The sequence below is a fragment of the Apodemus sylvaticus genome, chromosome 16 (assembly GCF_947179515.1).
Source record: "Apodemus sylvaticus chromosome 16, mApoSyl1.1, whole genome shotgun sequence".
Taxonomy (NCBI): Eukaryota; Metazoa; Chordata; class Mammalia; order Rodentia; family Muridae; genus Apodemus; species Apodemus sylvaticus.
Window position 1 is genome coordinate 52393916 of NC_067487.1, and position 23983 is coordinate 52417898.

Consider the following 23983-nt stretch of genomic DNA (forward strand, 5'->3'; position numbering starts at 1 on the left):
TCACCACAACATGAAGAACTCTATTAAAATGCCACAGCCGTATAAAGGTTGAAAACCACTGGTGTAGAAAAACAGCCAGCCCTTGCTTTCCTTATTCTAAGGATATTTTAAAGTAAAACCAGACAACACAACCCAATTACACACAACGCAACCAACACGAGCATCAGTGTACACATACATCTTCATGGATGAGAATTTTTCAAAGGTCTGGCTGCAGTAGAGAGATTCCTCAGACACCATCCACAGCTTCCCCAGCCTCTGTCCATCAGTTGTTTTAACAAATGTAGGTGACAAGTACCTAGAAACTGTTATTTCAGTTAGGTATGACAAAATTCTTCTTCTTCTTCTTCTTTTTTTTTTTTTTTAGGTTTCTGTGTATAAGCGTTTGTTTACATGTATGTGTGAGCCCAGTGGGCTCATCTGACGCCTGTGGAGGCCAGGAGCAAATGGTGGATCCTTTGGAACCAGAGTTACAGTCATGAGCTGCCACATGAAAACCAAACCCAGGTCCACTGCAAAAAACAAACAAACAAACAAACAAACAAAAAACCCCAATAAGTTCTCTTAACCACTGAGCCATCTCTCAAGCCCCTTGTTATTCCAGACATCTGGTCTACTAACCTACCATCCATTTTGGATTGTACACATTTTACATAATACACACTTGCCTTCAAATGCCTTCATAGTATTTTTTGAACTTGTGAATGGCAGGACCTGGCCTCCTGTGGTACCTGTTCTGGGCTGTTAGAACATCCATCTGGGTGGTGATAAGATCCAGGCGGTTCCAGTGGGCATTCTGACCCACTCTCATCCAGCACAGTACTCTGAATATAGCAAGCACATAAAGAGTGCGCCAAGTGCTTCAATGAAGAGAGTATTCAGATTTAGAATCACTCACACAGGCAAACCAAAGCAGCTAGATTCCAAAATGAAACACACACACATACATGTCCATGTAATGCCACAGATTTATTATAGCACAGAGAACAAGTCCAACTTTTCACAACTTCCACAGTCTTTAAAAAGTGAATAGAAATAAGAGATAGCCAAGGGACACAATCTCATCATTTCCCAAACTATGAAACAATGTAGTATACTCAAATTAGAATTCTCATTAAGTATGAAGGCAGAAAGCATAATGCCCCATAGATAATTTAAAATTTGTATTTATATCATATATATTGGACCTCAAGGACTCATAGAACTTTTATAATAAACTCTACTTAATAGCTGGGCTTTTTGCTTATTAGGCAAGCAAATTTAAAGGCAATAACGTGCTGAAAAGTAGGTAAACCCCATTAGAAACTCCGCTTGACCGAGCACTGACGACACAAACCCTCCAACCCTTTGCTCCACAGACACTTACATGGGGGACACTGACTGTCAACCTTGAACTGTTTCCATATAACATTCTGCCTCCCTGCCCTCATTCATATAGTTAAGAATGTCACAATGCTGCTCTTAGTCCACAAGCATGTCAAACATTTTAGATACTAGGAGGAGGAGTGGAGAGGGTATGTCATATAGGAGAGGAAATAAATCAAAGTCTCCTGACTTATTCTCTATTTTCTATTCCTTTGGGTCTTTGCCCTACTTGAGCCTTTGGGAATTGCTTGTGTATGGGACAGCATCTACCATCCCATCCTATCCATCTTAACTCAGGCAGGGCACACAGAGTCAAAATAGGAAACCATGGATCCCTGAGACCTTCACAGCAACAGACTAGCACAGCTGTTCCCTTCAGCTCAGCTTGTGTGTTACTTTTTTTTTTTTTAAGTATCAAAAGCTTCCTATTATTTTCTGCTTCTCATTGTAAGCAAGGGGAATCAGTAAAGGCCACTTAATGGCAAATAACTTTATAAACGGAGTGAAAGTGGAGACAGAATAATGGATCAGGGGAGGACAGGCAAAATTCAGAGTTTACAGTCAACGAGGACTCCGGCTTTGTTGTAAAACGAGCAGCACTGTGTAGGACACATGACCAAGGCCGTCTGTACAGATTTTGAAGTTGTTCACACATTGATAGGTCTTCGAATATGAAAGGGAAATAGTATTGACAGCTTCACAAGCAACCAAGTATTGCTAAGCTGTTCTGGCTCACTAGAAAGAAGAAGGAAATTCTATAGAGTAGCCTTTTTAAAGGGGTTGGGGAATGCCACACACATTTCAGCCCTTCACAATATGGCTTATAAGTCTGAAGAAATGGAAATCCTAGCTAATTCATGATTCTGGAAAATAGCTCTTCATGCAGTGTATTCACAACACTAAATATATATAATATACAATCATAATGTAGTGTCTTTATCTCTCAATATCTAACAGCCCTTGTTTATGTGACCACATCTGATGCCCTGCACCACCCAACTCCAGTTGCTTCATAAGTCACATTGCATAGTAGATATTCAAAAATTAATATGTGATTCAAAAGCATCTGAGGTAAGCCCATCACACGAACACTTAAATATCTAATCAATACATACTTTGGCAAAACAATCCCTTAAACCATGACATATCAGAGAATGGTATTATACTACAACAGATTATACCTTTCCCCACTGAGTTCCACAGCATATTTTTCAATTGACACATTCCTCTTTTCAGACATGCACAAAGTTAATTGTAGAATCGTCATTAGCAAAGTCGTTCATTAACTCGTTGATATAAATCATCTTGTTTGCAACATAAAATTACCTTCACCTTAGGGTCAGAGGCATCAGTGCAGATACTGAAGCATCACCGCCTCTAACAGCTTGGACACGTGTTGGGAGGAAGTCTTGTGGGCAGATCTTATGGCAACAACCCAGAAGACCATTCAGACTTACCACTGACAATTTAGAATGTGAGCTTATCAAGAATCCACTTAGGCTTTACCTGTGTTAGCACTGTAGAACTGAGCCCTAGAGTGAATGTAATATCATCCAAGTATTAGGGATGAGTGACAGACAGAACCCAGGATCAGGGGCTTGCACACCAGGCAGGAGGAATCTATCGTACTCTGTGGACCTCTATCATGTTCAAAATAGCTAGTATTTTTCATCATTCCTGGAGTTCCTAGAAGAGCACTATATTACTTCATATCCTCCTCTCGATGTAGCAAGATGAATTAAGACCTCTGATTGGTTTGAAAGGCATCAGGAAACCTCCTGGCTGTTCCAGGCTCTTCCTCTGAGAAGACTTATCTGGAAGCTTTGGACTCTCAGAGATCAGAAACCCAAATAACTTATCATAAAAATACAAGCTCTTGGTTTTGAAAAATATACAAAATGTACTGCATAGGTAAAGTATGTCTTGATTGTCAAGGAAGGCAAGATATCAGTCTCCACTGTAAATCCAGGCAGGGCTTGTGTTTTAGTGACGCTTGCTTTTGCAATCCCCATTTTCTACAGTTTTGGGCAACCTCTGACCCTTGGTGTAAGCACGGTACCAAAAGTGGAGAAAGAGTAGCAGGAAGATGCATCCGTAACTCATGATGACGTACAGGAAAATTGGGTACTGGTAATTGCAGTCCTCCATGAAGAAGATCTGGCCTATGTGGACAGTGACAAGAACAAACTGGACCTGAGAGATGGAAGGATGAAAAAAATTAGCTGCGAAAAGATCAACACAGGTTGATGAGTTCTTCAGGCACACCTGCCACACCAAAATTACTACTAGGCAGGGCAGGGTGCCTTTCTATAAGTTCTCTGTAGGAGTGAGAATAGAGTAGTTATGCTGTCAAATTTAGATGGGTGTTTGGAACTAATATTCAGTGCCAACAATGAATAACTCCAGCAGATCTTACTTAAATGTTACCTTAATTGTTAAATGTGTGGTAACATGGATTCTTCTCAGGCATCTAACAAAACAGCTGTTTGTTTGATTGGTGGTTTTATGGGGGGTGGGGGGCGGGGTATCTCAAGGCCTGTAGTCTTTGGTTCTGATGAAGTACACTGGGAACCATTACACTGTGACCTAATTTTCCAGGGCAATCTTGATTTCCAACATTCTGTTCTCAGAGATGAAGTATTTTAGTTTTAGAAGACACTACCATCTCAATTAGAGCCTTTCTAGTTTCGATAGCGCCAAAGCATGTCCTTAGAGCTGCTAAGGGTCCTTCCTCCCACAGGCCCAAGCCATCCGGGGAAGGAGTTGGGCATGGTGAGACACACCAGTTACTGGTGTGAAAGGCTGAGATGCGAGAATCACTTAAGCTCATGATTTGAGATTAGCTGGGCAACACAGTGAGATTTCACCCCCAAGAACAGGAAAAAACAGGAGAGGAAGGCCCAGTTGTCAAGAAGGCATAAGAAGAGGGGGGACATTGGTTGGCTTCCCAAGGACGCTCAGAGTCTCTGTGGGCTGGAAGAGTCTGCATGCTCATAATAAGGAGACTTTCGATGTTAATGTTTAGACATTCTTGGATATCTTTCTTTGATGCCTCTTTTGTAGAGAAGGGATATACACACGCCAATGCATGACTATGCAGGCTGGGTTGTTCTAGCCTTCCATGGTGTGGGTCTCAAGGATCAAACCCAAATCATCATCATTATCCACCAAGCCATCTCATTGCCTACCCCAACCCCCTTGTACCTTTTTATACCTGATTTAAAGTTAGTTATGTCCTGGGGAACTTTTAGAAAAATCTTTATATAGAAACAGTATATATGAGCTAACTAACATGATTGAATCTTTTACATTATGTCTTGTAGTTATATTTAACTACCGTTAGCATCATCCTTCACTACAGTATTCCAACAAATCCCTGTCCAGCAGCTGCATTGACTCCCTTCATTTTGCAAAAGAATAATGAAACCTCGGCAAGGTGAAACAGAGTCCTCTGCACACATGAGCGCTTGAGAAAAGTGGCAAGCAGATGTCTAGTCTTCTATGTACACATCTTTCCACTGTATTGAGATTCTCTTGTTTTCTGAAACGAAGCCTTGTATAGTGCTGGCTGGCTTCAGTCTTGTTATGTAGCCAAGCATGACCTTGACCTCCTCACCCTCCTGCCTCTGCTTCTCAAGGGCTGGCTCTGCTGGTGTGCACACGTATACCTGACTCGCTTCATTTAAAAAGAGTCACACTTGTTAGCTGACAATCAACTAATATAATAAGATTGTGTATGCCGTAATAGAAAGCCGGTAAAAGGCGTACATGCATATACATGCATGTATGAAAGCTGGATGAAAACAAAACGAATAGCTATTACCCCAGAGAGATGGATGGGTTTATTGATTGATTTACTTTTCATTTATATGGCACTCGGAACAAAGAAACTTCCCCTACCCTAAGCCACACCCCAGCCCGGTTTATTTTCCTTTCTCGGGTATTTTAATTTCTCTGCAACAAACACGTCTTACTGCACAATGAGAATCATACTTTGAGGAAAAGCAGCAATGGAGACTAAAAGCCATGACTTCACAGTATTCCAAAGTCAGAGGAAAAACAGACAAATGAGTTACAGTATTCATTTCACAGCTGGTTGTTGGGACTGTTGCCGATTGCAGATACAACATCTGCCTGGCAGGAGCTCCTCTGGTCTTCCCTGAGGGTCCTTAGAGGCCAAGCCACCAATCTCTCAGCTGGGAGGGCTGCTTACAGAGCTACATCCAGTGTTACTTGGTGAGTCCCCAGCAGGCTAGCTGTGCCTTTGTCCCACTTTCTCCTTGATGTCACTGGCAACCAATTTACAATACACGTCAACTCAGGAAATATGAAGATTGTAGAATTATTCAATAGGGTGTAATAAAACTAAAACAGGTCATTTTTCACTCAGTAAGAAAATTACATGCCATATATTTTTAGAATGGATTCTTAGGAGGTATTATTTAGCCTAAACTCAATGCCTCACGCTTTTCCAAGCACTGCTGACCTGGGGGCAGTATCCACTCCGTATAGCCCACCTGTCTACATTCCTTCATACCTATAATCTTCTCGGCACTCTTTCAAAGGAGAAAGACAAATTGACCAAAGTTAGAGATAACCAGGTAAGCACACCGAAATGCCCTTGTTTCCTTCCACATTACAATGCTGATTCTGAATGTGGACTTTCTAACTTGTACTTTAGTATTATTTATGGTCATATAACTTTGACATCATTTTGATTACAAACAACTTTTTTTTTTGGTAAAAGTGTGTCAGATCATCATAAAGATGAAGACACTGGCTTAATCATTTGAGAATCTGAGGTACCAAATCCATTTTCTTTATAGCTGACACAGATCCTGATAAAGTTCAAACATCAAATAAAACATCCCTTCCAGAGGACAGGCATTCTATTGGGTCACAGACTGTTCTGGGTTCTTCTAGCCTCCTAACTCACAGGAAAACAAGCAAACATGTGATTACAGTTTTGTTGTATGTAAAGAAAATCGGTTACTCACAAGCTGCAAAGATGTCAGATGTTTTTTCCACCATAGATACTTCTGGTAGGCTGGTCCCATTGCACACAGTCCGTAGTAGGAATACATGACCACGTGCACAGCGGTGTTTAAAAAGGCATGGAATGTTCCCAAACCACCTGAGAGAAAAGAAGTTATTGTAAAACAGCCCCTCATCCCTTAAAAACCACGCACATTTGTCCTAAGGTTTTGCTACATCCTTTCTCTCATTTTAGTAGGAAGAAGAGAAATAGGAAAAAAATATCAATTCTGTGAAACAGCTCTCAATCTGGGGGCCTCAGCAAAACATTTAGCCAAACACAAGCCGGAAACCTTGCAAAATAAATTAGCATGTCATTATCTGTTATGCTTTGACCTTAAAATGCAACTGTGATGAGAGTTTAAAACAAACTAGATCAGTCTCTTAAATATACTACATTTGCTTACCAACAGTCAAAATGTAATTTTGGTCAAGGTTCACATTTATAAGGGGAACAAATTTCATTAATCTTAAATGTGTAAAGTAAGATGTTTCACATGCTTAAAACCTACCGATTGCTCTAACCACCACCAAAATCAAGATGACAGATACTCAAGACAGCACCAAGGCCTCCTCAGACTGCCTCGTGATACATCCCTTCAAGGTGACCTTTAGCCAAGTTCTATCATCAACTCTTAATTTTGCCTGTTAATACATTTCACAGAGATAGAACCACATGGCATAGACTCTTTTGTTCTGCTTCCTTTTTATGCAGCACAATGTCTTTGGGTTTCTTGCATGTTGGTGTACACACTAATAATTGCTCCTTTTCCTACTGTTCAGCATTATGTCATATAAACACATCAATATTTATCCATTCTCCTGTTGAAAGACAGCTGGGTTGCTTCCAAATGTGGGCTCTCATGAGAAAAGCTACGGACATAATCACTGTGCAGAATCAAATTTCTCTCCCACACTCTTCATCCCATGCTTTAGATATTTTTAATGGTGCAAACATTCTGTCAGGAAAGCACTGGAAGTCATTAGGAAGCCATGCTAGGTCTGCTGTAATCAATTACTGTGATTTCAAAATAAATAGTGATTGAATATTAAGCTATCTTTTTATCATCCTGCTTCCATTTGATTATGTTTGCTCTTTTAATTTCTCCATCTTTAATTACGAGGAGAAGCATAAGACTCAAGAATGTAAGAAAGGGTTGTTTCAGTTGTAACAGTTCTTGGTGGAAGGGTTTCTTTCCTGAGATGCTCCACCTAGAGAAATCTGCATTATGCAAGGCAAGGTGGACCTGGGATTTAAGTTTTTCTACAAAAACAAAACAAACCCCACAAAAACCAAAAACCCATTCCCTTAATTCTAGAACACTTTGATTCCAGAAATAACCCAAAACAGGTGCAAAGCAGAATGAATTACTTTATGCAAATCCACTTGTGGGGTGGGAGCTACGTGTGTATGTGTGTGTGTGTGTGTGTGTGTGTGTGTGTGTGTGTGTGTGTGTGTGCTTGTGTACCCAGTACACATGTGGAGGTCAGCAATCACTTCTTTCTTTCTACCATGTGGTTTCTGGGAATCAAACTTGGGTCATCAGGCTTGGCCTTAGAGGCAAGCAACTTTGCCAACTGAGCCATTATTTTAAAATAACTATTCATAATTGTGGTAATTCCAAATGTTTCCAGATATTGTAATTGCTAAAGTATTCCTGGTGAAGAACACACTTTAAATAATTAGGTCCTACTCAGCCAAAGCCTTGTGTTATCCTATACTTCATAGACTTTAATTAGATTGCAGTTAATTCACTAATTATTACAAATTATTATTAATGAAGCATATTACTACCGTTTCAGCTTTTATTATTTAAAATTGGATTAATCCCCCCCTGCCCAAGGTAGCCGAATAAATTATAAGGTGGGGAAACATCCTTTTTAAGGTAACTAAAATATTGAGTAGCTGACTGTTTCTATGATAGCTCAAGAATCAGGCTGATTCCTGGAAGGGTAAGGGACAACTGAGCCTGTTCTCTTGTGCCCAGTGAGAATGCAGACAGGAAGTGCAGCTTGGCTTTCACAAGGGCCTGTATCAGAGCCTTGTCTACTAAGGCGCCATTTTCCCTATGTTACCTTCGTCATTTACATAAGTGGTTCTCAACCTGTGGGTGGCACCCCCATGGGGGCGACCAACCCTTTTACGGGGTTGCCTAAGACCATCCTGCATATCAGACCTTGACATTATGACTCATAATGAGGGTCCCAGTAGCAAAATTAGTTATGGGGTAGCAACAAAAATGATTTTATGAATTATTTATGAAAATAATTCCATCCCAACCTGGGGAACTGTATTAAAGGGTCGCAGCCTTAGGAAGGTTGAGAACAACTGCTCTCACTGTACTAACCCGAGGATCCTGTACAGGGATTAACATGACTGTCGCTAGGAGGGTTACATTAAAGAGTCCCTGAGCAAAAGAAGGTGAGAAATGAAATTAGCTTGCTTATTTTCTCTACCGATTGCTTTTTGACATATCCCTGCAGTGAGTTTGTTTGTAAAACAACCACAGTTTTTATTAGATATATTCTTTATTTACATTTCAAATGTTGTCCCCTTTCCTAGTCCCCCCCCCCAAAATCCCATAAGCCCTCTCCCCTCCCCCATCCCCCAATCAACCCTGTCCACTTCCCTGTCCTGGTATTCCTCTACACCATGGCACCAAGCCTTTCCAGGACCAAGGGCCTCTCCTCCATTTGGTGTCTAACAAGGCCGTCCTCTGCTGCCTATGCATCTGGAGCCATAGGTAACTCCATGTGTACTCTTTGAACAACCACATTTTAATCAGTAAAGCCTTCTACTTTACTGTTTGGAAGGTTTTTAAATGAAGCGCTGCTTTCTTTACAAGAATGGGTCTGAAAAGGTAGCATCTCAGGAAGGGTGATTTACTTCCCTCAGATATTACCTTTTGATATATTATCTTTTGGTTTGGAGAAAAGAAAAGAATCACATGGGCAATTATGACAATTCTCTACATTTCTCAAAGAGGGTATTTACATAATGAATAGAAAAACCTAACATGAAAATATTCTCCTCTCATTCAAAGAAAAAGCTACGTTGCTATTACCCCAATAGGAGGCACAGGAGGCAACAGGAAACCAAGCACTAAATAGCGATCATCTAGGCTCTAGTATTTGCAAAGATTGGCTTAAACAGACATGACTGTTCAAGGCTCTTAGCCCTTGCCAAACCGCACTTCTGGAAACAAATCCTGTTGCTGCCCCTGCTGTTGAAAAGGCAGTGCAAGAGATGCGGGCATGTTGATTAGAATCCCACACCTAAGATGAGCAGGCCTGCCAGCTCACAGAACACACCAGAGACGCAAAACATTCTTTTCTTACCTCCACCATTTTTAAAAAGGAAATAGGAATTAAACTATGGATAAAAAAAAAACACTATGATATAATGTTTGCTATCCATAAGACATGGGGTGTTTCAAACCTGAGGTAGATTCTTCTTTGAATCTACATTTCTTAATATTATTACTTGCTTTGAAATGGAAGCTAGACCATCAATGGGATTTAAACAAAGGTGGGAAACCACTCAATTCTATTCTTTGAATAAAATGTATGTTTCCCATAGTGGAATTACTACATATTTGAGACCACTGAGAAAAGTAAAGAAGCTGAGGTAAACACGTTGGTTTAGGTATCTTCAAATCATCCACGTGTATTTTGGAGCATTGCCTTTGAATCTATTCTTCCAAGGAACAGCATGGAGAGGAGGTTTCAAAACTCCCTGGTGATAGCCAGGTCTACTACCACCTGTGGATATTTGAATCGCCTTACAGAAAATGGTCAATTGTATACATATTGCCTGGGCACATAACCCCATATTATTATACCATTGAAGCCACATGCACGTAACAGAAGCAGTTCTGTACTATGTTGCTTAGGGAATAGTCACAGGGAAAACATTGGTACATGACTTAGTGCAGGGGCAGTTTTTACTTTTTTGTTTTGATCTATGGTTTGTTGAATCCATGGATGCTGAGCCCACGGATATGGAAGCCCAACTGTATTCTGGTGTTATAGAAGAAACAGATATAAACTAACGGGTTTGTGAACACCTCTCCTGTCATCATAAAAAGCAAAGTAGTCATTTTTTTCTTTAATTAGCAGTCACAGTGCTTAGGGAGGAAGACTACACAGAGGCATCTCAGCATCATTTTCTTTATGCCTTTCAACATACAGAAATCATAACTACCCTAGGGGTGTATGTTGCCTTTCAACATACAGAAATTATAACTACCTTAGGGGTGTGTGTTGCCTTTCAACATACAGAAATCATAACTACCCTAGGGGTGTGTGTTGAAACATTTTCCAGTTTTTCATCAATATACGTAAGACATGAGCACATTTTGCGTAGCAGACCTGAGCGACCCAGTCTGCATTTGAAAGAAAACAAACAATAAGAAACTCAGTTAAAACAGTAAAGATTAAATACTGTGGCTCTCTATAACTTCCTGACATTAAGAAAGTAGAGTAAATAATTCTTACAGCAAAGTTTGCTAACCTAGAAATACATGCTCAAAGGCTTTGTTTACCTCAAACTTTATGAATGAATAAAATTACTGCATACTTTTTCCAATTCTAGGTGTTCAGAAAGAGAAAACAAATGGAACAAAAGCTTGTGACCAAGTTTTTGATTAACACATCTCTGTGCTTAAAAAAAAAAAAAAGAAATGTTGTCTCCTTTGTGAAGTTGAGTAATTGTGACCCGACTCATCTTTAAAGTTGCTATGGTGTTGTGAACCACATCTTGGATGTTGTTTATTCTAGAATGTTCACCTATGTGTTAAAAGTTTTGTCTCGAAAGCAACTGGACTGATAGGGGTAGTGGGCCCCTTAAGAGGACCCTGTAGAAAGACCAGCATTCTCAATTAATCTGGACCCTCTAGATCACTTAGACACTGGACCACCAACCAAGCACCATACACCAGCTGATATGAGGCCCCCGACACACATACAGTAGAGGACTTCCAGGTCTGTGTTCATTCAGAAATGATACACCTTACCCTCAAGAGACTGGAGCCCCTGAGAGGTTAGAGGTCAAGGGGGTAGGGGGTGGGGACATCCACGTGGAGACAGGGTGGTGGGGAGGAGGTATGGGATGTGGAACAATCAGAGGGAGGATGGAGGGAGGGGGGAATAAAATCTGGAGTGCACATAAAGAATTAAATCAGTTTTATAATAAGTGGAGCCTAGTGAGAGGTGCTTAAGTGGGGACTCTCCTGTGGGTCTCCTGCTTGTTCCCTCTCTTCCTTTGGTTTCTCCCCTCCTTTCTTTGCCCCTCCCCCTCCCTGTTTCTACTATGATGTCATATGACACTGCGAGACCTGCCCAGGGGCCAAGCAGATAGCTCTGCCCAGTCTCAAACTTTCAACCTCCGAAACTAAGTTATGCAGACATCTCTTCTTAATTAAGCAACCAGCCTCTAGTAGTCTGTAGGCGACACAGCACAGACTAAGGCAGGGTGTGTCAGGTACTGGGAATGTGAAGGCAAATGAAACAGACCTAGAAATTACATTCTGACTTTCTGTCAACAAGCCAGGAAGGCGTTTAAGTAGATATTGATGAATCCAAGGCTTTGGATATTTTATCTATTTGTTTATTACCTATTTAGTTGAAAACATGCAATAGAACTCTCTATAGAGAAACAATAAACCCTAAATGAAACTAAGGACTATGTAGAGAAGCTCAAGTCTTCATGACAGAAAAGCTGGAGTGGGAAGTCTATTTAAGAGTTCTATGCTTGTGTTTCAGGGGATAATTCCAAAATCAGGAGTTTAATCAAAGTGGTTCTTTGATTTAAAAAAAAATTCTCATAGTTTACATCTAAGAACAGAATTTGTATTTGTCGCACGTGAAAAATGCCATCATTAGAGATCACCTGAATCCTGGAATGTCATACATCACATGACCTTTCCTCTCCCTTTCCTACCTGCAGCAAATTTGACTCCAAACCACCAGGTCCACGGCATGATCGTATGATGGAAGACATGAAGGAAAGTCACTTGGCTGTTTTTCTTACGTAGGACAAAAAAGATCTGAAATAGTTTAAAGAAAAATCGAGCTTGTAAAAACCATGCAATTATTTATTGTGTGTTACAAAAGTAGCAGCAAAAGCCAGTTTCACAATTTGACCCCAGTGGCTGCTTTAAGGAGTGCTGAGAGGGGCCAGGACTTCAGGGCGCAGCTCAGAGGCCAACCAGCATGCATGAATCCAGATATGTGTGATATGTAATCACGACAGAACCAATAAGAAGGTGAGAAGAAGTTTTATGCAAGTTTAAAACAATCAAACATATATAATGAAAACTTTGGCCAGAATTTCTTGAAAGAAATGTTATTGATAAAAATTTAAAAAAAAAATCTCATTAAATTCTGAATTATGTTTCAGTCAGAAATTTGTAACTCTTAGGACTGAAATTATTTCATTCCACATTGCTCTCTGATACATCCTCCCAGTTTGGATAAGGGATTACGCAAACTAAAAAAATGGACTTGGAAAAAAAATAACTTAGGACTGTATTACCAAAGAAAAACAAATGATGAAAATCCTAAAGAGTTCATCTGGAAAATATTGCGGACCAGCAAAGCTGTGTAAGAAAAGTGAGAACCGCAGCAAATATACCATCTCGATTGCGCATGCCCAGTGATGGCTTGCTGCTACGTGAGAAATGAACAGAGTTGGGGTGGGGGTGAGGGGCTGTTCAAAGAATGTGCTAACAGCAAAGTTCACAGTGCCAGAGTAAGAATTTGAAAGTTAGACTTTCAAATTCAGAGCATAACACAAAGCATTACTGTGTCAGGGAAACTCGGGAAGGACACATGGCAGAAACAATTTCCTTATGGAAGTCGGTACTGAGAATATGCAAAGCAGAGCCAGTGGAGCTACGCGCATTTGCTTATCCACACGGAATAATGCAGCCCGCTGTAGCAGCAGGGCCATAGATTTGCAACAGGCGTCCTATTGCAACAAGTCGCTGGACAAGCCACTCAACTTAGGTTGTCCCGATCCCCATCCCCTAGTAAGGGTTCTGAGCTCAAGCAATGGGTCCCAAACCTGGCTGCAGGTTACAGTATGAACAACTAGTTTTAAAACACCCAGATGTGGTCTCTACTCCAGCCTGTCAGGCATCAAGTCTGTGAGGTGGGGACTGTGTGTACGGTTTTGTTCCTACTGCATGTAATTGTAAGGCACTGCGAGTGCCTTATGAGAGTCTATGGCCAGCAGCCTCTCAACTTGTAGCTCCTGGGTAAAAATAAGCAGCATTAACAACATGAGAGAGTGTCAGAAAAAGGAATTCCTGCGCTCCACCAGGGACCTACTAAACCCAAAACATGAGGGAAAAGGATCTCAACCTGTAGGCCATGAACCCTTTGGGGATTGCCTAAGATCATCATAAAACACGCATATTTATATTAGGATTCATAACAGTGGAAAACTGACAGTTATGAAGTAGCAAGGAAAATAATATTATGGTAGCAAGGAAAATAATATGGGGTCTCCTCGACTTGAAGAACTGTATTAAAGGGTCGAAGTCTTAAGAAGTTTGAGAACCGGTGACATGGGGAGTTCAAGGATCATCTTTAAAGTAACAAGCCCTCAGAGTTTTGCTCTGTTGTTTCTGAGTTTGTTTTTCCATTGTCCTTTTAACGACAGGATATTGTTTTGTGGCCCAGGTTGGGCTCAAACTTGTGACCCACCTCAACCTCCTGGGTGCAGGGATTCCTCTAGGTGACTTTAAGGCAGGCTGAAATTTGAGAAGGCCTGGATTCTAAACCAGGTTCCCTCCTCAACCTAACGCTGTGTGATTAGTCAACGACAAGTGAAGCGTGTTAATATTTCCAACAAACAGCAAGGTGCTGTGTCTTCTAGACACACTTGTCAGAAAAACCAGCACAGCCTTCCTTCACCGGCAGGAAACTGAGGCTCTTGGCTGTAGGCTTTTAGAGGGCCCAACTGACCCTTCCCAGGATGCAAAGCAGGGAGAACGAACGAACGAGAGCCCAGCTCGTTCAGGCTTCAAACAGCAGCTGAGATGATGTTGGTGTTCCTGAATTACTGACAACCCTCAGATGGCATCACCTTTTGCTATGAGTTTCTGACCTGTGCTGTGCTTAAGTGTCTTATTGGTGGCTGACACTGTGTTTGGATATAAAGGACCAAAGGTAACGCGCTGTCTGCCCTTTGCTTTGTGAACTGCCTTCATCTGGAAGAACTCTCCCCATCTACATCGAGGCGCACAGATCTGCACAGTAAGTGGCACCTATCTGCTTATCTTTGTCAGGAGATGCCTACAACACATATGTATTTCAAAATGCACAGGTTGTAAAATGCTGGGCAGGATGTTTGCTAAAAGCCCAGACAATTAAAGGGGATAACAGCAGGCTAGCCAGGGGAAGCAAAGGCATGCAACAATGGCATTAGCAGTTTATTGCTTCTGTGAGACATCAAGCAGTTACTAAATGTGTGGGCTGCACACATACTCACAGTGTCTAACAGCTCGATAAATTTGGAAAAGTAATAAAGCCAACAGGTGTGCACCATCTGTGGAGATATACACAGATAAGGATTTATTTATCCAATATTTTATATGAGAGAAACATTTACTTAAAAAAAAAACTGGTTTTAAACACACACACACACACACAGAGACAAAGGGGTCATGGTAGCGCACGCCTGTAATCCCAGCACTGGGGAGGCAGAGACAGGCAGATCTCTTTGAGTTTGAAGACAGCTTAGTCTACAGACTGAGTCCAGGACAGCCAGGGCTATTACACTGAGGAAACCTGTCTCAAAATACAAAAGAAAACACAACACAACACAACAAAAAGAACCCCACATAACAACATTTACCACCCTACCTACTTTTTTAAGGAAGAGTTTATTCCCATCCTTCTACAACCATTACATATTCGTCCACAGAACTCCTCCATCTTGAAAAAGGGGAAATCTAAACTCATTCAAAATTAATTTCCCATTTCCTTCTCCCAGCCCAACTGTCCTTCTACCTCTGTCCTATGCATGTGATGATTCTGGGTACCATATATGAGCTGAGTCATGTAGTGTTTGTTCTTTTCTGACTAGAATATATTACTTAGCACAATGTCCCTAAGATTTATATAAATTGCATCTTTTATAGGCTGAATAATATTCTAGTAGTGGTGTGTGTGTGTGTGTGTGTGTGTGTGTGTGTGTGTGTGTGTGGTGTGATTTTGTTTAGCCATTTGTCATCAATGGCCATTTTGGTTGCTTCTACATTTTGGCCATCATAAAAAACGGCATTAAGATCTTGAGTATACAGATATCTCTTGACATCCCAGACTTCAAAGCCTTTAGGAATACAGTCACAAGCGGAATTGCTAAATATTATGAAAATTCTATTTACATTGTTTAGAAATAAGGTAAGTTTTGAAACCCAAGAAATTCAAACAGCACTGTCAGTTTATTATACACCTAGATTTTTTAAATTCTTTCTTATAATTATAGGTTTTTTTCTCCCAACTATATGATCTGATTATTAAATCATTCGCTCATTCTGAATTCATAGCCAATATTGCCGAGTCCAAAGAATTTTCCCCATGATTTTGAGCTACAAATTTTTCCCAAGGAGATACTTACCCTCATTGCTCTTGGTGACTGAGAATAGTCAACAATGTCACATCGAAATGAGTAACCTGTACCCCAGCCAGACATCACAAACTGGAAGAGAAACACGGATATTAAAGAGGCGGTTTGGACTGAACCTTGGTGCATGGCCAGCTGGGTAAGCAGGCAGGGCAGGGCAGGGAAGAGGCAGCGAGAACCAGGACAAAGCAAACACGCTTTGAGCAGAAGCTTGGCATCAGACATTCTCAAGCCACAAACACACATCCCATTCATACGAACTGTATTCTGACGAACTTGTCCACTTCTTTGGAGGATTCCTTTAAAATAGTAAAAGGCCAAAGCCTGGGATATGGTCTGCTTAGTTACCAAATATTGCTTATGTCTACTATGTATGGGTGTTCATGTACTTTGAGTACCTGGCTCTGAGTCTGGGTTTTCTGAACATTTCAACTCTTCCCAATTAGTCAATAAGTGTTACACAAACAAAAACCTGCCTCCAGGGTAACCGTGGGCACTGTGCTTTTCCTACCCATGGCTGGCAAGTACCCAGGAAGGGGCAGTGTTTGGCTCTGATACCCTCTCTGCCTTTAACATAAAAACAGACCATACACAGACCGATACCAGCTGTATTTTGAATTCACAAGACAAATAAGGGAAGACAATGCTCTTGTTACTACCAGAGTATAATCTGGCAGACTGTCGTTCCAACACGCCCACCAAGTGACCTTCTACGAGTGTTAAAAATAAAAGCCTATTGTTGGTAAGTCTGAATTCTAATTCAAAGACCCTAGTGACAGTCTTTTAGTTTGATGGTGGGAAGATCTTTTAAAACAGTAGCTACAAATGAAAGCCATGCACTTGATTTTAATTAATACATACTATGTGCTGATCTGGGGTAGGTTCAATAACATTCTCTTCTTTGCCAACTGTCACTTCTTCCTCAGCAACTGTCAACATCTGGCTTGAAACAACTCGCCCACTATAAGGTTTATGCAACTTTTGACTTCTGAAGCAAACATTTTATAGTTTCATCACTATTTAGCTAAAGTGATAACTTTCCAATATAAAAATGCACAGTTAACAGCTTTATCGAGGCTTTTGTATGTCGATTTTTTTTTCAGACTGGGTTTTTCTATGTAGCCCAGGCTAGGCCCAAACTCACGACTCTATTGTCTCAGCCTCCTAAGGGATTCAAGAACAGGTCTCCACCATCAGAGATCAGCCAAAATGATATTTTACTATGCGTAAAGAAGGAAGAGGTGGGAGAGAACAAGAGGTGGTTTTTAAAATGCAGCCCATCCCTACTCTCAATCCTATTCTGCATTATAACATAACATAAGCTCTGGAACATAGAGACTCACAACAGTATAGGACATGCATTTCATGCTTTAAAAAATGCCTTAAAAGTCAAGTCAACAGATGTTTCCAAAGTAACAAAAGGAATGTGACAGAAACAGTGAATTCTGTTTCTCAAAATCCTCAAGTCAGTGAGCTATGCCATCTTCTGCTATACTTAGACTCATTTCAACTCACAGAAATAACACTCCAGCCAAGTGGTTCTCAACCTGTGTCACGACCCCTTTGGGGGCTGAATGACCCTTTCACGGTGGTCAAATATCAGGCAGATATCCTGCCTATCAGATATTTTACATTACGATTTGTAACAGCAGCAAAACTACAGTTACGAAGTAGCAACAAAATAATTTTATGTTTGGGAGGAGGTCACCACAACCTGAGGAGCTGTGTTAAAGGGTCGCAGCCTTAGGAGATTGAGAACCATCGTTCTAACACCAGCAACTATTTACTTAAAGTAGATGACTAATTGGCCATCTTACCCTGCACAAAAAAGGCCTATATTAAACAAGACAGACTATGTGTCTTGGCCCTGGGCGGGTCTCGCCCCCTCCATCTTCATTAGGGTCTGACGTGTGCCAGGTTTCTAGCAAACTCGATCACAAGAAGACAGATGAACTCTTCACTGTGGCATGGTTCCTTCCTCCTATATTTGGCCGAAAATGCCTGGCAGAGGTGTTTACTCTGAAACCCTGACAAAAATCTTGCTCTGCATCATAAACTGTGCCTGTGTATATAATGTCCTAGTTATTATTAAGTCTCTGTTCAAACAGAGTACACCTAGCATCATCCTAATATTGAGTTTAAGACCATACCAATTATCTCTGGAGGTTATGAGAGTTATTATCTTTAAGCTGGTAAAGAAAAAGTTTGTAGTTCATGTTCAGCAGGAAGTATATCCTGAAACTATAACTCAGATATTAGTATTAGTGACGATTAGGAACTCTCTGATTCAGATATTTTTTTAAACCCTCTTCTATGCTGTAATTCACAAAGCAGGAACCAAAACTAACTGGTTACTACTGGATTCTTTTCAAGTCTGAGAAATATAAATTGGTGTCATCACAAACAGTGGCAACTGTCAGAGACAGAACCTGAGAAAACTAGAACACATTGGAACCTGCGGGGGGGGGTGAGGGGGGGTGAGGGGGGGGGGAAGGGGGGAACTGGCTCAATCCTGTCCTTACAGCATAAGAGACCTGAGGCCTAGGGTATAAAGTTACAGGTAAGGCGAGGGGTCTGGGCTCCTGCTTCCACGCATGCTCTTAACCTCTCTGAGGACATGCGAGGAGGAGCCTGTCTGTAGTCTAGAAAAGACGAAGGGCAGTGACCTGTGGGTTAGCACTAGAAACAAAGACTCGACCAGTAGTGGAAGAAAGCTAGAGTTACACAACCTGTGGCATAAGGAGGTGGGTGTCACGGCGGCCAGCGAGGCCACCAGGACTCCTCACAGACCCCCAGTCTGAGCAAGCACAAGGTATACCAGAGAGAAAACCAACAGAAGGAGGAAGCCAGCCAAGATTGGAAATACAGCAAAAAACCCTAGAGACCAGGTATGCGAGGCAGCGGAGACACGTGACAAGCAGAGGGGCCGAGCGAGAGTAACAGTCTTGGCTGCGTTCTGGAAGGTTCCTATTTATCTTATGACAAGGAACGGGGCTTTACCACTTATGACTTGGAATAAGTCTATGTCCTTTTTGGCCTCAAAGCCTGTAAAAACTAAACAGTCGAGTCAGCACCCAGCTCTGGAGTCGTGCGTGTTCCAGGACCGACTCTCTGCTTACCAGCTGTCACTCTGAGCTCATTAATTCTTTTCTCTGAGTTTCCTCAGAGCCAACGTTTGCCATGTGCAAATCTCTGAGCTAAATGTTGTTTTCTTGTCCCTCACTATCCAAGATGGAAACTGTCCAGAGATCCTCTTGAAGGGGCTTAAAAGGGGGGAGTATAGGGGGTTAGGTGAGTGTGGCTAGGCGGCGTGGGGGAAGGTGTCCAGGCGGGCCCTTGCCTGGGCACCTCTGCCCCTGAGGGACCACACACACACAGGCATAGTATAGAATAGAGTTTATTCAGAGTAGGGGATGGGAGTTAGTGGTAGAGAGAGGCAGAGAGAGAGGGAGAGAGGGAGAGAGAGAGAGAGAGAGAGAATAGAGAGAGTGGAGGCCGGCCATGACCACGTGGAGGGGGGAAGAGCCCAAGGGGCAAAGAGGTGAAAGAGTGTGGGAGAGCAGAGAGCAAAGAGGGAGAGGAGGGGCAAGTAGCCCCTCTTATAGTGGGCCAGATCTCTGGGGCGGGGCATACCTGGCTATTGCCAGGTAGGTGTGAGTTGGAGCCTAGACAGAACCCCAACATCTCTCTTCGGGCTTCTTTCATCTAGACATAACAATTGTGTTTTTGTTGTGGTAAACACTTGCTTAGTTTCTTAATTCCTCCATTCTCAAAACAGGGGTACCCGACAGTCATCACAGACACATACAAACATACAACAAAAGACTAAGGCAAACTTTTTCCATTAGGAATACTGAAGACACTTGCCTCATAACACATATACACAGAAAACAGTACTATGAAAAAATTGTACGTTATCATCACTTTCTTGAGTTCAAAGGGCTTCCGGTTCTCCATGAGCTTTGGTCCCAGAGATGTAACAAAGTAGACATAGAGCCCCAGGATGATGGTTTGCGGCAGGGGCGAGGACATGAGCAGCCAGTCTTCAACTCTTGGGTCTAAGAGAAAAATAACAGGTGAGTACGCGACCACTTAGCCCAGAGACCACAGGAAGCTGACAGTGCACCATTACAAAGATCACAAGCATCCCTAGGAGGGGTGACAGGAGAAACCCCTAGGAACAGTGAGGCTCCCCTGGGATAAAAGCAATGGGGCAGTCATCACCTTTAAGTATCAAAGGGTAAGAGGTATCCGGCAACAGAACTTGAAGGGGAGCTTCTGGGGAAGCCATTCAGGAGGACTGTGTCATGCTGCACCCTCTCCAAATGCATGTGTTAAGCCTGGTGTGGAACTGCACACAAGGAAACTGAGAAATGGGGATGGGTGAAGCAGAAGTTCAAAGTCTTCCAAAGCCACACAACAGCACAAAAAGAATAATACAAAATAAATAAAACTCCATGTGTTGAAATCCTAGCACCTAATGTGACGGATGCAAGAACTGTTTAAGAATAGATTCATAAAAAGGACTCCAGGAAGCTCTTCTGCTATCTTTCTGTCACATAATGACACAAAGCAAGATAACAGCAACCCAGGTAAGCCCTCACCAGAGCTCCACAGAACTGGCACCTTGCCCTCAGACACATAATTTCTCCAAGTTCTAAGCAGCAGGTATAAGCAGATCTGGAGGGAAGGGCAGCTAGTGAGGTGCCAACATCTGTGACCATCAATGGTCAGAAATTTCCATTTTACCTGGGCATGGTAGTGTGTGCTGTCATGATAGCACTTGGGAGGGGAAGGCAAGAGATCAGGAGTTCAAGGCCAATCTGGGATAAAAGAGACCCTATCTCATAAGTATTTTTTTCATTCAGACATTTTTTATATTTAAAAAAAGGTATATATCTGCTACTAATTCATTTTCTTCCTTTCCTAAGAAAACTGGCATAGTCCCTCAGATGCTATATCACAGAAACACAAAACTGAAAGCGACCACATCAATATCTAACTATCAAAAGTGTGCCTATAGTGTGAGCCAGCAAGTATCATATCTTGAGCCAAATAAAATAGGTAATGCCCTTGCAACCACATAAACATAAGTTCATCCAGTTCTTGCTGCCCGCGGGCTGACAGGATTGTGGCCTTTAAAAATTGCAATTAAAAACAAACTGTGATTCATTCTATAATTTCCAGCACTTGGGGTGTAACTTGACCAAGTGACCTCATGATCCCAGAGTGGAATGGAGGAAAGCAGCTATGGGCAGCTTGCAGGAGCATCTGATGCAGCTCCACTCAGAGCATCCCCTTCAGGGGTAGCGAAAACTCTGGAGCAGGCGTGCATCCTATTCATCCAACCCACTAACGAGAAAGCCAGCTAGTCTCCAGCAAGCCTCACCCCAAACCTCTTCACTAGAACCCCTTGGCTACCCACTCCTGCGGCTTCTCTTTTAGTGCTGGGCATGTTACATTAGCAGTTGATGACGAGGTCTTTAGTTAGGATAAAGATGACTTACCCTGTCTTCATTCAAGTGGGCCTTACTCAAAAATGTCTACAGGTGCCATTGTCTCAAATAGGCAAAGCAAGCTAAGAAGCAAAGCAGTCAACTCAAAAACCGATGCCAGATGTTTAGGATTTGAGTTTGTTCTTATGTCTATATAAGCACACCTATCAACACAACTTCAACTCTACACAGCTATTCAAGTAGATACAGACACCCCCAAAGCACAAAGAAGATGCTGGAATACAGAGTAAAATAGAATGCTTGCTACAAGGTCTCTAGTGCTCTGTGTTAGCATGAATAGATACGATGAGGGCGCTGGTGTGTAGCATTCTCCTAGCTTATTGGATCATGGAACCCTGAATATACATATATATATATATATATATATATATATATATATATATATATATATATATACACACATATACAGACACAGATACAGATAGAGATTATACATATACACATACACACACACATACAATACACATACACATATACATTACATACATATACATATGTTTGTGTGTATATGTAACACATATATGTGTGTGTATATGTACATATATGTATAGTATATTACTCCCTATATATAAAAATATTATACAACTTTTAGAAGAGACGCTCTCTAGAACAGCTTAGAAATACACCTGTTTTCTACAGTACATTTACAAATTAAACCTTTAGCACTTTGGCAGCGATATGACATCAATAGGGGCAGACTGTTTTGGAATGTAGTGAGGAAGAAGACATAAAATAGATGGTCAAACATGGAGAATAAGACAGAAGCAGAAGTTAAAAAAAAAATTCAGAAGTTGTTACTTGTGAGACTATGACATCATTTATACTGGGAACAAAGAGCAAGCTTGTAAGAGACACGGACAACTTAGGCTTTAGAGAACATCAACAAAAGTTTTCGGACCAACACTGAAAACGCAAAACTCTAGGGCTGGAGAGATGTTTCAGGGATTAAGAGCACTGACCGCTCTTCAGGACCAGTGCTTAAATCCCAGCTCCCGCAAAACAGATCACAATCATCTATAACTCCAATTCCTTAGGACATGGCATATACATACACATAAAAGTAAAATAAATAAATCTTTTTTAAATGCAAAGTTCTAACATTTGAAAGTGTTTTCTCTTACTCTATTCTCAACTTGTCATTTTCAAACTTAGAAAGGTCCTTAAATCGGCTCTCCGGGTATATGTTAACTACAGTCTTTTCTGTTTCAGTTGTTTCTTCTCTAGCCTTAAAACAATGGTGAGTTTCCTATGACAGAATTTCTGGTCATCACTGGCAATCACATTCTGGACCTAACATCACAAGGGCAGTCTCAGTAAATCAAGCCTGTCACCGGACTGGGAATCAAGGCACAGAGTTAGACTTGATCATCCTTAAATGAATTCCTTCTCCTGCTGGTCAATATAAAACACAATGCATGAATGTCATAAGTCAATGTCTAGCTTTTTTGTTTTATTAATATGTCTAGGTTTTATTCCTAATAAAATAAAGGCTAATGAAATCAGCACCAAAGGAAGAGAGCAGGGAGCTGCTGTTATCGCTGACTGAGCATGGCGGCAATATGGGAGGCTTCTGGCTTCTTCTTCATAGGCAACTGAAAATGCTTCTGCCGTTCCTCATCCCAGATACAGCGTTAGAACGCAGATGGTTTAAGTGTCAGTAAAGGCACTTTTCTATCACAGCTATCTTTTGTTTTATTCCTTCACTGACTTGGCAGTGAACGAAAAGTTGGATGACGTCACCCTTCTGTTCCTCCCCTGTTAGCAACAGAAAGAAAACAAGCCAAGAAAAGCATGCCAGGCTAGGTCGGGAAGACCAAGAAAATCCAAATAAATCCTTTCTTCCTGTGATTTAACTTTTTCAGCACACACCTTTTCTTAAAATCCTGTGTATATATAACTTTCAAGTCCTACAAATAATAAAAAGTCACGATGGGAAAAAGCTTGTTACGGTCTATGTTATTTTTGGAAAAAAAAACGATAACAAAATAATAAGAAGAACAAGATATAACATATGTTTGTGTGTACAAAGACAGGAACTTACATTTGTGTGCCTGTGAAGAGGTCAGAGGTCAACCTTGGTGTTGTTCTTCTAGAGTGGTCTGCTTGGTTTTGGTTTGTTGGTTTGTTGGTTTGTTTTGTTTTTTCTGTGACTTGGCTTGGCTGGCTAGCCAGTGAGCAGGAGGGATCATCCCCCTGTCTCTGTTTCGCTGAGCTGGGAATCTAGGCCTGGGCCATCCTTTCAGACTTTTCACATGGGTCCTGGAGACTGAACCTGGCTCTGCAGTTTCACAGCACACGGATTACTCCCCGAGCTGTCTCCTCACCTCCATTTTTTGTAGGACCAGGCTCTAAAATTCTATTACAGCAACATTGTAGAGCCAGGGACTCGGTGTGATGACCCTGCCCCTCCTCTGGCCTTTTATGCAGCCTTTGG

General features: G+C 41.5%; 1 protein-coding gene across 1 annotated transcript in view; it reads right to left on the reverse strand.

The window, feature by feature from the left end:
* Positions 1-973: 973 nt before the first annotated feature.
* Positions 974-23983, reverse strand: part of Elovl7 (ELOVL fatty acid elongase 7) — a 28720-nt gene continuing 5710 nt past the window's right edge. Inside the window, exons 2-7 of the mRNA XM_052160112.1 lie at positions 19901-20091; positions 16028-16108; positions 14897-14953; positions 12341-12446; positions 6363-6499; positions 974-3558 (exon numbers count right to left, since the gene is read on the reverse strand). Of these exons, the coding sequence (XP_052016072.1) occupies positions 3349-3558; positions 6363-6499; positions 12341-12446; positions 14897-14953; positions 16028-16108; positions 19901-20091 (782 nt within the window). The 3' untranslated portion in view covers positions 974-3348. The remainder of the gene's footprint in view (positions 3559-6362; positions 6500-12340; positions 12447-14896; positions 14954-16027; positions 16109-19900; positions 20092-23983) is intronic.